The sequence below is a fragment of the Hevea brasiliensis genome, chromosome 9 (assembly GCF_030052815.1).
Source record: "Hevea brasiliensis isolate MT/VB/25A 57/8 chromosome 9, ASM3005281v1, whole genome shotgun sequence".
Lineage (NCBI taxonomy): Eukaryota > Viridiplantae > Streptophyta > Magnoliopsida > Malpighiales > Euphorbiaceae > Hevea > Hevea brasiliensis.
Genome location: NC_079501.1, coordinates 21,237,073 through 21,252,711, shown reverse-complemented (window position 1 = coordinate 21,252,711; position 15,639 = coordinate 21,237,073). Strand labels below are relative to the sequence as shown.

General features: G+C 34.1%; 2 protein-coding genes and 1 long non-coding RNA gene across 6 annotated transcripts; 1 reads left to right on the top strand and 2 right to left on the bottom strand.

The window, feature by feature from the left end:
• The first annotated feature begins 796 nt into the window (after positions 1–796).
• On the top strand, positions 797–5,769 carry LOC110670821 (uncharacterized). 4 transcript variants are annotated; one of them, XR_009151319.1, is made up of 3 exons: positions 797–974; positions 1,858–2,747; positions 4,629–5,769. It is a non-coding gene; the product is annotated as an uncharacterized LOC110670821 (long non-coding RNA). The 4 variants fall into 4 exon arrangements; XR_009151320.1 differs by having other exon boundaries at positions 797–1,774; XR_009151318.1 differs by having other exon boundaries at positions 797–2,069; positions 2,573–2,747.
• LOC110670815 (zinc finger protein CONSTANS-LIKE 2) lies at positions 5,060–7,338 on the bottom strand. The gene is made up of 2 exons (XM_021833077.2): positions 6,393–7,338; positions 5,060–5,578 (listed from the first exon to the last, which is right to left on the bottom strand). The coding sequence occupies exons 1-2, from the start codon at positions 7,179–7,181 to the stop codon at positions 5,219–5,221; spliced, it is 1,149 nt and encodes a 382-aa protein (XP_021688769.2). The 5' UTR covers positions 7,182–7,338; the 3' UTR covers positions 5,060–5,218.
• Positions 7,339–10,860: 3,522 nt separating this feature from the next.
• Positions 10,861–14,649, bottom strand: LOC110670837 (protein NSP-INTERACTING KINASE 1). Its single transcript, XM_021833115.2, has 11 exons — positions 13,889–14,649; positions 13,645–13,777; positions 13,437–13,508; positions 13,199–13,342; positions 13,022–13,093; positions 12,871–12,930; positions 12,673–12,770; positions 12,432–12,578; positions 11,997–12,338; positions 11,521–11,900; positions 10,861–11,423 (listed from the first exon to the last, which is right to left on the bottom strand). Exons 1-11 carry the CDS (start codon positions 13,989–13,991, stop codon positions 11,103–11,105), a joined length of 1,872 nt encoding a protein of 623 aa, XP_021688807.1. The 5' UTR covers positions 13,992–14,649; the 3' UTR covers positions 10,861–11,102.
• Positions 14,650–15,639: the final 990 nt, after the last annotated feature.

Sequence of the window (15,639 nt, the reverse complement as noted above, 5' to 3'; positions counted from 1 at the left end):
CAAATTAATTAAAAATTTAAATTTGTTAAAAGTAAAAATTACATAGATTATTAAAAATTTTAATATTTCTTACACACTTTTAAGCTTTTTTTTATCATAAAATAAATTAATATTTGACTCATAAATTACCTAATAATCTTTTACACGCAACATTAGATCAAAACATGGATAAGTATGTAAACAATTGTAATTATTTATAAATGTCAACATGATAAAATGGAAAAGGATATAAAAATGAGATTAATTATTATTAGGAGGGGATTAAGATAATTGGAAAAGGATTAATTAGAGAGTTGGGGTTTGGCAACAAAGCTAAGCGGAATTAAAATACATGCAATATAATATAATGAATGTGTTAAAGCATGAAGATCCTTGTGGACTGTGTATTAAATAAACCATATGATTGATTTTGATGTATCAAAATTCTTTGGTAACTTTTATAGCTCATTCTTGAAATTTGTTTCATATCTTACTTTTTTTCCTTAATTTTAATTTATTATTAAAAAAATATCTAAACTTTAATTTTATTTCACAATAATTTCTCTAACTTATATATATATATTAGTGAGCTTTATATTTTTATTAAAAAATTATGAATTATAAATTTTAATTGAATTAATTAGTTCTAAGTATAATAATAATTTAATTATCCAAATTAAAATTAATGAATATTTTAAAAAAATGAAATAATGTATGGAGAAGGAGTTTAATTATATATTTATCAAAATTGGTTAATTTTATTAATTTAAAATAGAAAATCGTTATTTTAAAAAGAAAAATTAAATCACTGTAGGGCCTAAACCAATTCAAAACGCAAATTGGATGGAGAAACGTGCAAACTGAGTCAATCTGGTTAACCAGCGATCGCTGTGTAATTGCCGCTAAATGATACGAGCCTTCTAATGATCGATTCACCACCGACTACAGTGATTCCATGTCGTGCCTGCTCCTGTCTCCAGAGACTTGGATTATGGGTATCTCAGATTTTTTTGGAACTATTAAAGTCTCACTGCTTTCCTTCTACACCAATCATTTTTGCAACTTACAATTAAACCCATGTCACGTTTTTGAGAATCTTATGTGGGTTTTTGTTTTACTGTTATTCTTGTCCTGATCAGCATTTTACATTGAAATTGGGAAGCTGTGCAGTTTTCTTTCTAGCCATAATTGAATTAATCTAGCTGCTTTTTGTTATTGTCGGATTGCATTCTATATTTTGCTTCTTTCTGTGTGTGTGTGTGTGTTCTTGTTGGGAAATAAAGAAGAATTAAGCCACATAAGATGGGTATGCATGCAAATTTGATTGGATTCCCTTTGCTGATTACTTACATATTACTGCTGTGCAATTTCTATATTTGTATTCACGTTAATCCTGATTGCTGATATGGTATCATTTTCCTAAGAAGTATGATGATGTGGGCTGATGAGTTAATGATTCTTCACTTTACTTCTTGTTGTAAAGCATGTCAATTTAAGTTTTAGTAGACTAGGGAATCGCATGGATTTTCCTAACATACCCATGGATGGAAGAATTTTCTGGTGTGATTATTTGGTTAAGACAGTCAAGGAGAATGCTGTGATAATAAATTTGACCTTTTCTGCTGAAATTACTTTTGCTGCTAGTTATTATATGCTTTGTCAATTCATCCATGACCAAAGCAAAAGGGTAAGGGCTCAAGCTAGATTCTTGTGGAGTCCAACTGCGATTGGACTAAATTGGAAACTCAATTTGTTCTGTACAAGTTGATAAAGGGGTGAATTGAAATCTTTCTTCGTGAGATTTTATTCTAATCTCGTTCAATTGCTCTTATGCTCTTGGTTGAATTGGTAACTTTATTTACAATGCATACGTGGCAGGTACATTACGTGGAAGTCTGTCAAATGAGCTTGCAGAAATTGATATTCTAAGGTTCCTACATTAGCTTGAAAAATGAGCAAAAACTATAAAATTTTTCTGGCTAGAGTGGTTTCAATTAAAGATGAAGTTATCATGCTTTTTTGGCCGTCCAACATCAGTGATGCAGGATCTTCTAGAGATTTTAGAACTACCTAATTTAGGAAGAAATATAGTAAGTAGTATTTTATCTTATTGAGGAAGTTTGAATTGGTTTGAGATTTCTAATTTGTATTTGAATAGTATTTTCTTGTTTGAGATTCCAAATCCTACTACTAGGATTATAAATACTACCATAAATACCTATGCCTTCTAGATATTTTGGTAAAGCTTTTTATATTATTATTGACAATTTGAGAAATGATTTTGAGAATTAATACGAGTTTTGAGAATTGTTTCTCATCCCCTTTTGTGTATTCTATTTGTTCCACATCAACTAGCTTTTAGAATACACTTTTTATCTTTTTTTTTTTCTTTCGGTTTACTTGCATTCCTTACTGCATATATGTGAAAAGTGGCAAAGTGCAGTAGTGCACTTAACCTTTTCTGTGGATGACCACTGCTATTCATTCTTTCTCTCCCTTTTTAATATTTGACGTGTTCTTCTCTTTCCACCTCAGTCTTAAAAGGGTTTTTATATATGTATAAAGTATGATTATTGATTGAGAACCCATACAGATGCTGTACGATGGATGAAGTAAGCAGGTGCTTCAATAGCATTTCATGATCACAAGTGCCTAGGAGGCGGCAATACATCCTCAAATATTTTGGGCAATGGTCTTTGTGAGAGCAAGGCCTCTGCGTTTGCTTATCTCAAATGGTCGAACTTTGTTTGCGCTGTGCCATCTTGCAAGTGAGCATCTAAGATAAATGATTCAATTCATCATGTTTAATCCATCAAGTGTTTAGGCTTCTGCCTATGTTTTTCTTTCCATTCTAACAGAAAGCTTATACAAATTGTCAATTGTGTGTGAACATTGGAGTTGATTAAATAGCATAAACTTGAAAACCTATGTTTTAGAATTGAGTGCTACTGGTTGTCCAATAAAACAAGAGCCTTTTAGAAAATATCTGATCCAATTGTTCCTATATTTTCTATTTAGATTTATTTTTGAATTATGAATCTTAGTTGGTATAAGTGAAGGAAGTATAAAGATGCTTAACAAATAACTGAGCAGAATTTCTGAATTTGATACTTTGAGGACCCCAGGATTGGCTCGGAGCTTGAGGAAAGGTAAGCTTGACAAGGCATGGATGATATTTAGAGCAACAACATGGAATCAAGCATTTGAGCTGTCTGACACGTAGCCTTCTGATTCTCTCCACTTTCTATGGCTGAACTTTGTTCTCTCTTATCTTTTTACTCCCTAAAAGTGCTAATCCACTTTCCTCAAAACTATACTACTGCTACTGCACTCTAGACTTCTTTTTTTTTTTTTTTTTAATTTTTTCTTTTTTATAGTTTCATGAACTTTAGCTTTTTGTCATACCTAGATCCAAAACTAGAAACCATTATTTTCCAAATTAGAAATTATTTTCTTTTTCACTGAGATGCAAGGATGTTGTAGTTTTAAGAGCCAATGAATATAATAATGGAGAAATTGACAAAAGGTAGATGATGGGTAGCATTAGAGTGGAGATGTGACTCAAACCAATAGTTCAAAAGTTTGGTCGGTTTGAGTACTACAGTTGAGACACATGGTTAATATGAGGGGCTCATTTGCATGTGGTTGAACTTTGGTTTCCATATGCAAGAAGATTGAAAAATCACAGTATGCTTTAGTAAAGATAAGTGAGAGCTTCTACGCTTCACTTGTTTGGCACATTCCATGAACTGGGCTTCCATTCCACTTGATGCGAAAATCCCCAGTGTTGAGGGATACTTCATTGATACCTAAATGTTGTTTGTTCATTGATAGGTATGTCAATTTTTGTTGTCACATCATTGACAACAGTAAGAATTTTAGTCTCGAGTGCTTAATGAGTGGACATAAAGCTCTGATGCCTTGCAAATACCATTGCAGAAATGGATACTTCAAGGTCTCTAAGCTAAATAAGGACCTCAATTTTAAAGTGGAAAGCACTGCTAGCTCCTATTGCATTCATAGAACTATTTTATGGAGCATCAGATCTATGAAGTAATTTCCTCCACAAAAATCTCTCACTTAGTCCTGTCTGTATTGTAATTCTGTGTTGCACTGTTTCACCTGTTTGCGCATAACACCAAAAGATGGGCTATGCTTTTGGTGGAAGCTCTGAGTGCTTCAATAGAATATACCATTCTAAGGAGGATAATGTTTTTTTTTATTTATTTTGTAATTCTCAGCTACAAAGTGCTAGTGGATATGTCGATTGTTTGTAATTATGCCCTTACTGAAATGGTCATAATTTCTATGCTATGTTATTGAAGTGTTTGCTGATATGTTTTGCTTTATTATGCTAATGGCTCGAATTATTATCTACATCACTCTTCATTTCTATAAAATCACTCAATTTCTCTCTCTTCCACACTTAATTTTACTGGATCTTTGTTAACAATTACATCTCATTGATTTTATTAGCTTTTGTTGTATTTGTTCACTTGAATATAGTTGCAAGATTATACCTTAAACAAAGTGAATATAATGTTCCCATGTACTCAAGTATTTTTCGTATGACATGATTAGGAGTACGGTTGTAGAATGTAGGCCTTCATAGAAACAGTCACAACCTAATTTCCCTTTTTCTTTTGTAGACCCAGACATTCCAATGCTTATCACGGACGTTGTAATTAGAATCTTCAACCAGAATACTTGAGTGGAGAAAAAGAATTGGGCATATTTAGATGATGGTACAGAAAATGTCTTCTTTAGAAAAAGAGTAAATTTTAAGTGGTAGGGCATTGGTTTAGCCAAAAACGCAAAAGCTCCATGAACCTCCAATAATTACGGCAAAGAAGAAGCTATTGGTAAGCTATTTTCTGTATAAGATTACTGCATAGATTTGAATCCTTCATTTCTTCTAGCAAGCACTTCAATCTTTATATACTTTTTTCATCAAACTCAATATTTGATTTGTATGGCTCATATGAAGAAATTGTTGCTACTTAAATATTTCCTTTACTTCTAGATTCCAAAATTACAAGTATACAGGCATTTACAAGATAGAAGCATCATGAAAAAGAAATTAACAAAACCACTAAACAGATATCTCTCTGATCGAAATCAATTAGATTCAGAAACATACAGTATTAGTACTACAGCTTAAGTAATAACTAGTGGAACCCTCATCTAAACAAGTGCTCTTTAAATTTTTTCCCCTTTAAACTATCGTTTGATGCAGGACTTAGTATGATGGGACAATGCCATATCCAGCTTCTGCCATTAGTGTTGTGGAGAACAACTGATCCACTTCAACTTCTACATCTGTTCTCTTTGCAAATCGGCCTTTGATCCTGGGTCGAGTCTCTGCATATGCCTTCCTTGAAGCATACCTTATTGTCTTCTCAAATTTCCTTGTCTTCTTTTTCTCTCTGTATCTTAGCACCCTTGCCTCCCTGGCCCTTGGACTATATTGGGATGGCATCTGCATGGGAGGACTGGAGAAAAGGTCAATAGTCCCTTTTGGAGGTCTCGAGTGTAAGATCGATGTCTCACTCATTGTTGAATCAGGCACCACTCCAACATCCATTGATGAAATGGAGACCTAATTACATAAACAAAACAAATGTTTAGAATGAGATCAGAATCAAATGCAGTTTTCAGGAATTATTTGTAACATTTCTAATTATTGTCCTTAAGGTCACATGCTATATGCAAATGGAACAGTAATGAGAAAGGAAAATAAGGCTTTCTGGCATGCTAAACGCCTTTGCAAGCTCAAGAAAGTTTCAAGAATTTTTTTGAAGTCTATTTTCTTTCATCTAAGTTCTAATGATCAGCCAAATAGAACAGTACTAATACATAGAAATCTCCTGCAAACATCTAGTTTATGACCCATAATTTGGAAATTTTCTTGTTTAGGAGTTAAAACCTTCATCTATCTTGATCAAAATGCCAAATGATGACCTGGACGAAAAGGGAAAAAGGAAAAAAACACTTGTGCCTTCAGATTCCACCCTTTTAGCGGAGAAAGGTAAAAGAAAAGGGAAAAGAGCTGTTGTAAAGTGCAGAAAAATAATACAAGAATATACACTTTTGATTTTTTTTTATATAATTTTATTTAAACATGGAGAACAAAAAAAAGTATTGTAGCCCTGCAATTGTGACATGCACAACCAAATAACATTCATGTATGATATAACTAGCTAGCTACAATTAATAATGATATACTCAACAGAGGTTATCACTAATTATGTAATTAATATAGCTCTCAAACCACACAACAGAGATTTATCAAATAATAATAAGAAGACGAAGAAAATGAAATTAGAACCTCACTTTGAGACCTGGATCAAGTGGGTTTCAGCCATGAATTAATCATGCATGTATATAAATTAAGCAAAGAAATTAAATCTTACAGTCTGGCTAATTGATCCATTGTGGCTGTAAGCAGCTTTTGACGAGTCAAACTCCAACCCCAAGTGGAAATTATGGTATCGTTGATGCAGCTGATCTTTTCCTACTGCTTCTGCACACTGAACAGGCACAACACTGTCACCTCCATAGCAGCTCTTCTGATGAGGAACACTGTAGTGCTGGAGATTGTTTTGATCAGAATACTTATTCTGGTCACCACACGAATTGGAATTATACTCCACAAGATCCAAATACTCATCTACCTCTCCACCACCAAACAGGAACCCGTTGTTGTTCTGCCCGTTGCTATTCTTCATAGGATTTAGCAGCAGCCATGAAGCTGCTTCATCTTCCTCCTCATCACCAACTCCCTCTTCTCCCTCCTGGGTCGTTAACATATCTTCAGTCGTCTCACCAGCAGCAGGCGCTACCTGGGGACCGTACAGGCAGCCGGAAATCGGAAGAATTGGGACACGTTGGTGGCGACGAGCCAATGGGTTCGCCGAATGGATATCAGCGTCACAGGCAGTGCAGAGAGAAGCTGCATCCGCCTTGCATCGAAAGGCAGCCGGAGCACGGTCACACGCCTCACACACCCACACGCGCTCATGCCGGGAGGCCACGCGGTTGGCAGCATGTACGCTGGCATCGCACCCGGCACAGAGGTAGGCTGAGTCTGCGCGGCAGTAGACAGTGCAAGCAGCTGCTCGACATGTGTCACACACGCGAGCCCAGTTGTTACTGGTTCCGCCTCCTCCACCACCGTCACTGGAGTCGTCGTTCTTCAACATGACTTGGTACTACTCGTGAAATAGTAGAGTGAAATGGTAATGGCTAAAGAATGAAAGCAGAGAGCACCGAGCAGTAGCGAGAGGAAGGCTGGGGGTGTAACTGTTAACGCAACGCAAGTGGGGAGGGGAGAATCCATCACTTGACACGCGACGTATAATTAGTGGTTCAGAAAAGTTGTTGCATTATCCTGTGGTTGTATGCGTTTTGAGGTGGGCCCCAGTCTTGTCTGAGTTGGCACCTGTGCTTTTAATGGAAGACGAGTAATGGGAGTTAATGTCTCGAGTAGAGAGGAGGAGGTTGTACTCGCTCTATTTTGAAGACACATTTTATCCGAAAAGGGTATTTTGAATAAATAAATAATTTATATAAAATAACAAGTTAATTAAAAATATAAAATTCCTACCACTTTCCCCTTTTAGATCAGACTGATCGTGTGCACGTGTCAATCACATAATGCGTGAATCTTTTTTTTTTTTTAAAGGGTAATATATGGCATTGTGCCAGTGGTTGGAGCTTGGATCCTTTGTGGATTGTCAATCTAACATACAGAGGACTAGAAATTATTAATTGGACTGGTGCTAATGAATTATCTTTTTTTTTTTTTTTTAATTATGTAGAATTTATTTTTATATTATAAAAAAATATATTTTTTGTGGGAAAGGATATTATTTTTTAATATTTTGAGTATATTTAATAATTAATAATAAAAGAGATTTGAGGGAAAAATTATTTATTGTATATAATCAAATCTAACTTTATCTTTAAAAGTTAATTTAAAAAAAAGAGTTTTATTAAATTCTTATATTTTACATAAATATTTTATATTAAACTAATGTGAAACAATATATAAAAATAAAATATTTATTTTCCAAGTTCAAGAAAAGTTCAATTGAGATCAATTATGCATTTATGTTCTTCTTAGTATCCATTCTTCAAACTGAGATGGTATCATATGGTAGTTTTGTGCACCATGCTATGTATATATCAAAGCTTTTCTTTAAAACAAAAAATTAAAGGCCTAAGATTTGAATCACAAAGCATAATTTAAAGATGGGGTTGACATCTTAAGCTATGTAAAAACACAAATAGCCTTCAAATGCATCCCAAAATGATACCTAAAAATAATATGCTATTCGTAAACTCAAAACTTCATGATGGAGAAACATTGGAATATTATGGGTATTAATTAAATATCCATTAAAATTGAAGCTGCAAGTTTGAATTTTTATAGTATAATTATGAACAGAAAGAGAAATGGACGTATACCAACCCCAAAAAGCTTTTTCACCAACCACAATTGTCTGTTGTTATCATGCAACCGTATTACGTATTCATGCAATGCAGATGAATGTATCTGATTTATTATAATTTAAGAGAATACTTATTTATAATTTAAATATATAATAAATAAATTGAAATTAAAATATACATGGTCCGCGAGAGAACACTTCAGCATCTAATCAAATAATGCTGACTTGTATCGCTTCTTTTTGCTATCCCTGTCAAAGCATAGCTGACGTGTAAAATAAGTTCCTCACCTGGAGAACGGACACTGACTCAGACAGCCGCAAGGGAAATTCAACCAGCCAATAGCGTGCCGCCACACTTCTGCCATCGGATTACGATGCACCTCCACCCCAAGTTGCTCCCGCTGATAGAGCTCTTCTCATCCTTTCATCCATAGGCTCTGCCTCCAATCCACAGCTAAATTACACACCCTTCTCTCTCACCCTAAACCTTACTCACAAGTTTTTAACCCTTTGAAATCCGGTGCATTAAATCAAAAATTAAATTAATAAATCAGGTCTAAGTGAGAATTTATCGTTAAATATAATTTAATTAACTAATAACACAATTAATGCCATGGTCTTAAAATTAAATCACATTCAAAACATTTATTTGAGATTAGGAAATATATAAAATTAGTTAAAATTTGGTGAATAGTCAATTTAGGGTGAAAGGTGATTGAATCAATTTTTTTTAAAAAAATTAATTTTTAAGTTAAAATTGAGATTAATTGTTTGAATCAATTCAACATATTTGTTTAAAAAAAAAAATTGGCCATATGAATTGTGGCTTAATCTTTAATATAGCCCCAATTAATGTTGTGAATCACTCAAATCATTTTTAATTAAATATAAATTTAATTGAATTATGGATTGTCTAATCTAGCAAATCTGTAATACTAAATACAATATAATTCAATATATATGTAATAAAATTAAAAAAAAAAAAAAAAAGATGCCCCTAGTTTCTTTTTTGCATAGCAGAATCCATTGCATATTTGTACAAATTTGAAATCCATTACTGCTAATGGGTCTGGCCTTTAGGCCCATTTATAAACAACAGAATCTAAGGCCCAATGGCACAAAGAACAATATTGGAAATAACAAATGCAATTTTATTATTAAAAAATCAGATGATAGATTTGTAAAAATTAATAAAATTTCGATACAAAAATATTGATTTTAGGCCCAACGCATTTTGATATTTTAGTAAAATCGACCAAAATTTTAAAATGTATAAAAATTTAAATAATTTTTTGAAAATTAAAAATTTCTTTTTTTTTTTTTTTACATATTTTTTAACTTCATCTAGTTGATCTAATATTTTCAATATTATCGACTACTTTCATATTTCATTTTGACATTCATAGTTGAGTCTTAGTTATTTAATCAAATTTGATAATTTTAGTCTTAGTGTACAGCCATACGATCGGCTATGTTATATGGTAGTGAATGTTGGGCATTGAAGGAGTCGCATGCGTCTAAGATAAAAGTTGCAGAGATGAGAATGTTAAGGTGGATGAGTGGCCATACTAGACTAGATAAAGTCCGTAATGAGAGTATTAGAGAAAAGGTAGGAGTGGTACCAATTGAGGATAAGTTGAGAGAATGGAGATTGAGGTGGTTTAATCATGTAAAGTGTAAACGAGTCTCCAGTTAAACAAGTAGAGCACATTAGGTTAGAGGATAGAAAGAAAAAAAGGGATAGACCTAAATTGACAACATGACCTAGAAGTATTACAAATTTCTGAATATTTAACCCAAAATCTTTTAGAGTAGAGAAAGCGAATCCATATAGCCGACTCCAAATTTTTGGGATAAAGTCTTAGTTGAGTTGAATTGAGTTTGAGTCTCTCTCTTCTCACCTACCGCTAAATCTCATCATTATTTAAAATTTAATAATTAAAAATGAAGTTCAAAATTTGATAAAATTTTAATAACTTTAAAATTTTTTATTAATTTTATCAAAATTAAAAGTATCAAATAAAATTACAAAAACAGTTTAGCTTTTTTTTTTTATCAACAGTAATTATAAATTTTATTACATGTGTACCCATGGTCAAAACAAGAATAGGAAAAAAAAAAAAAAAACCTATATAAAAGTTTTTGAATTTTTCATTAAGTTATCTAATTCTTATTTTAACTTACTCGATTCATGAATATTATTTTAAAATCTACTAAATATAATTTATCTGTTGCTAGGATTATATCTACATGTAAAATTGATAGGTCTTGTATAATTTATGTCTTAATTTATATGATAGGTCTTATATAATACATTTGAACATCCCCAGAACTTGCCCTGCAAAAAGCCTCATGCATTATCGTTTAGCATATTGAACACATGAGATCACAAATTAAATTGGATTTCTCATAGAAATTGTAACTCAACTGGAATACAAATACATGAATTTCATTCCAAAAATTGTCAGTTTCACAAAAACAGAATCTGTACAATTCAATGAAAACATCAAAACCCTTTGGAGTTTTGATAATATCCCTATTATACAACCAAAAAGGAAACTTCAATAATCATAGCACTGTTACAAAACAACTTCACCTGTAAGTTTGATCTTCTAATATTCTAAGTCTCTTTGAAGGGAAGGAAAAGGCAAAATATATTAAATAAAAAATTCACCTTGGTCCAGAAAGCTCCATTGCTTGGACTAGTAATGAAGAGTCATCAGTGAGATCAGAATATCTATCTGATGAAGAGAACTCATGGGGTTTTGACTTAGTTGCTTCTACTCTTTGAGAAGCTTCCCATCTCTCTGCTAGCCCATCACCTTCAAGCATTCTAACCACTTCAGACATTTTTGGTCTATGGCTTGGAAGGAATTGGGTGCACAAAAGAGCCACTTGTACCATTTCCTCGAGCTCAATTCTGTCGTAGTTACCCTTTAGATCCTTATCTACAAGCATTTCAAGCTTCTTCTCCTGATGAATTTTCTTTACCTGCAATCATAACAAATATGATTCAGTTTAATTGGATTAAAATGAAAATTTATCAAAGATTTACTCGCAATAAGTATCATAAGGAGATTGTGCTCACCCAGTCTAACATGGCTCCTTTCTGGTTTGCTGCCTTTCCGAATTCTAGTGCTCTTTGGCCTGTGATTAATTCAAGAAGTAGGATACCAAATCCAAAAACATCTGTTTTCTCAGAGGACTGGCCTGTAGAAAGATATTCTGGTGCTATGTGCCCAACCGTGCCCCTCACGGCTGTGGTGACATGTGAATCTTGGTGATCCAAGAGCTTTGCCAACCCAAAATCCCCTACCACAGCCTCACAATAGTCATCAAGCAATATATTTGCTGCCTTAACATCCCTGTGAATTATCTTTGGATCACACTGCTCATGGAGGTATAATAGTCCCCTTGCAGTTCCTAATGCAATTCTCTTCCTCGTGCCCCAATCCAAGACTGGTTTCCCTGCGAAGGATAATGAAGGATCAGTTTATCTACTGAAAGAAACATTTTAGACTAACAAACTTAACCATCCTTGAAATTTGAAAGAAAAAGTGCTACCCTTGAGACGGGAAGCTACGCTGCCATTGGACATGTATGGGTAGACTAGAAGCCTTTCTGTTGGTGTGATACAAAATCCATAGAGCCTGAGGAGGTTACGATGCACTGCTAGGCTGATCATTTCAACTTCAGTTTGGAATTGAATATCTCCTCCAACAGCATTTCCATCTTTAAGCCTCTTGACAGCAACAACAGTCCCATCTTGGAGAATCCCTTTGTACACGTTGCCAAAGCCTCCTTTTCCAAGTATATTCTTGTTGCTGAAGCTGTTTGTCGCTGCCTGAAGTTCTCTAAATTGAAACCTCCTTAAGTTTCCAAGAGAAATTTCCTCGTGGTGTTGATCTGATATTCCAAATATATATAAAATGGATAAGAGGGATTAACACGCCATTGCTTGTTAATTAAAGTAAAAAGGTATAATCATTTATTACACACCCTTAACATCGAAAAATGTCGATTTATCCTGCCTTCGCCTCCACCATAGAACTAATCCAAGCACAAGAATGATGAGTGAAACAGAACCAACACTAGAGCCGAAGGCAATTGCTATTTTGTGATTCCTTGATCTGCTAGAAGGTAAAGCTGTTTAAAATGCAAAGGGATGGTCAGAACCAGCACAATTGCAAACCATAGCTTCTAAATAGCAACTGTGAAAAATAAAGTCAAGTATCCTTACTTTGTGTGCTATTCAAGTTCATAGACATTGGCATTAGTGTTGTCCCAAAGCATTCTGGTTCAGACCCAGTAGGACAGATTAGAGGGTTTCCAACAATGCTGCAGCAAGCATTAAAGAAATGCAATACAAGTTTCAAAGTTTATTATCAAGTTCATTGTCTACAAAATGAAAGAGAAAGGAGGAGATAGAGAGATTTACTTGAATGTCTTAGCAGGAAATCTGGGTACAGGGCCACTCAGATTATTGTATGACAGGTCCCTGAAATTCAGAGACAAAACCTTGTTCAATGACACATTTTAGTGAGGATATAAACCATTGATGCTCAAGAATAGGGTCGCTACACACTTACAGAAACACAAGCTGGGTCATATTAGCCAATGACATTGGGAAAGCTCCAGAGAGACTGTTGTTATTTAGCCTCCTATATCAGGTTCAAAAAATTCAAGTAAAATATTTAGACAGAAGTGGTAGGATATTCATATACATATTTAATACCAACAGAGTTCTTGGAAAATTTTGCACTTACATGTATTGGAGACTCCTCATATGGCTTAGAGAAGAAGGAATTTCCCCAGTGAAGAAGTTGTTAGAAAGATCAAGTGTGTGAAGCTTTGAGAGTTTCCGTAACTCTCCAGGAATTGGTCCTGTGATATTGTTGTTCTGTAAGAGCCTGCAAAATTTACAGAAGACCACAAGTGTCAAGACCAGTAAAAAAAAAAAAAAAGAGAAAATTTCCCTTTTTAGAACTTTCCATGGGTACTTACACAATTTGAAGATTAGTCAAGTTGCCAATGCTTGGAGAAAGAGTACCAGATAAATTCTGGCTAGGAGTTCCCCTGCAATAAGACCATTTCAGAAACTTCAAAATTTTGTCATTTGTTTTCTGATATTGATTTGATGTAATCAGTTTAACTCAGATTCTATGTTTTGAAACTATTGGAAAGTGGAAATAAGAGATTTTGGAAAGCTTACAGGCCAATGACAAGACTCTCAGGAGAACAGGTGATCATAGTCCAGCTACAGGGATCAACAGCATCCCCGTCCCAATTTTCAAGAACCCCATGAGGATCATGTAGAGAAGCTTTTATTCCCATTAAAGCTTGCACTGAAATAGAATCACCCACGTCAGAAAACCTCCAATTTCCTATTTGTTCGAAGCTATTAAACACAGCAATATAATTAAGATTTTGAAAAAAGAAAAAAGATTCCCAGTTACCTTCAAAGTTTACTCCTTTGGGAGAGAGCAATCCATTTGCAGCATTCCAAAACCATAAAAAAGTTAAAAAATACAAGGGAACTTCTCTTCTTCTCAAGGCCATTGAAGTCGAATGTGCAAGGAGCAGAGAACCAAACAAATACTCAAATTCCACAGATTACAACACTATTTCTCTATCAACAAAACCAACTTTCAAATGGGTTACTTTCCATGCGAGAAATCCATTCACCGAAATCTTTTGTCAGACTCGGACACAAGAAAAGAACCAGTTTTTTGGTTGTATAAAAGGAACTAGCATGCGTGCCCATGAGTCAGTAGGTTAAAGAAATGAATAAATAAATAAATTCCATAATCTTAAAAGAACCAAAGTACCAAAATCTTGACAAATATTCCTAGAGCAAGGAGAGAATAGGAAATTCCCATTCATGAGTTAATCATGCAATGGCCTAAAGAGGGTAAATATGTAAATTTGATATTCCCATTCAAATATAATTTATAAACAAAAAGCAACCAGGCATGAGAAATTGGCAATTATTATAAAATAAACATCTTCTAGTATTTGTATGCATATAGTGAAACCAAAATTCTTTCTGGGTTACCGAGTCATTAGTCATCATCATCATCATCTTCTTGCCTGGAAATGGGTTATGGGATTTTTACAAATGGTTGTCACTGTACTTTGTAGAAGACAAGTATATATTACAATGAAGAGACAAGTATATATTACTGGCTTTTCAGGAAGCTGGCCAAGCAGAGGAAAAAAAGGGTTTTGATGAAAAATTGATTAAAACATTGAAGAATCCAACATTCCCTGCTTTTGGCCATACAGTGAAAGACCCAAAACCATCCATTTCTTTATTTCTGATTTTCGTTTTATTTTATTATTATTTTGTGAGAATGTGAGAATCTCGAGGGTGTCAATCTGCGGGCTCGAGATTGAAGATGGTGGATTTGTTCACCCACAATCTTCCCCATTTAGGACCATTACTCCATGAGTATCTTTGTTGCCACCTTGAATTTTATATACATAAATATTACTTTTTTGTAATATTTATTTATCTGGGTTCTTTTCTTTTGTTTTTTTCTTTAATTTAAATGTGAAAATGAAGTCACTTTTGTGCTGTAAATGCTGTGGATTACTTTTATAGATTCCCACATGAGCATGCACTATGAGCTAACTATCACACAGACCCCTCTTTTTCTCTTGTGTTCAGAGGCAGATAGCCAACCATTCATTCCTCACCCAAAATCTATTCAAAAAAGAGTAAAACTTTAAAAGCAAAAGCTGCAATTTCTTGCTTGCCCTCTCGCTCCCTTTTCTCAACTAATGAATTTAACAAAAGCACTTTATTTTATCCATAACGGTCATTATTGGGCATGTGTGTGCTTAGCCTTTAGCGTGCTTGTTGAAAATTGGTTGCACCATGACTTTTCTTTAAACTAGTAGGAATCTGTTAGATTTCAATCATGCCACTGATGAACAAGACATCCTCGTCTAACAGCAGGGACAGTTGTGCTGGTCAGTTTGAAACCCAGCAGCCTAACTGAAGATTGACTAACCCGGATTCTTTATTAATCCAATTTTCACATCTGTTATGAATATATCACAAACATTGAATGAGTCTGCCTGCTTGTGATTGGCACTTCACATCCATAATAATTTTTTTTATCTGCCTGCTGGAGGGGGAGAGTCCAATGTAGGTCCACTTGAGATTATGACTGTATCATATTAGGGGATCTTGATTGTAATT

What these genes read in the sequence shown, in the direction of transcription:
- LOC110670815 (XM_021833077.2), bottom strand. Translation starts at nt 7,181, where the DNA reads ATGTTGAAGAACGACGACTCCAGTGACGGTGGTGGAGGAGGCGGAACC. An exon ending in ATGGATCAATTAGCCAGACT is followed by an intron (nt 5,579 to 6,392) that starts GTAAGATTTAAT and finishes TTATGTAATTAG; the next exon opens with GTCTCCATTTCATCAATGGA.
- LOC110670837 (XM_021833115.2), bottom strand. Translation starts at nt 13,991, where the DNA reads ATGGCCTTGAGAAGAAGAGAAGTTCCCTTGTATTTTTTAACTTTTTTA. An exon ending in TTGACTAATCTTCAAATTGT is followed by an intron (nt 13,343 to 13,436) that starts GTAAGTACCCAT and finishes TAAATTTTGCAG; the next exon opens with GCTCTTACAGAACAACAATA. An exon ending in CGTAGCTTCCCGTCTCAAGG is followed by an intron (nt 11,901 to 11,996) that starts GTAGCACTTTTT and finishes TATCCTTCGCAG; the next exon opens with GGAAACCAGTCTTGGATTGG.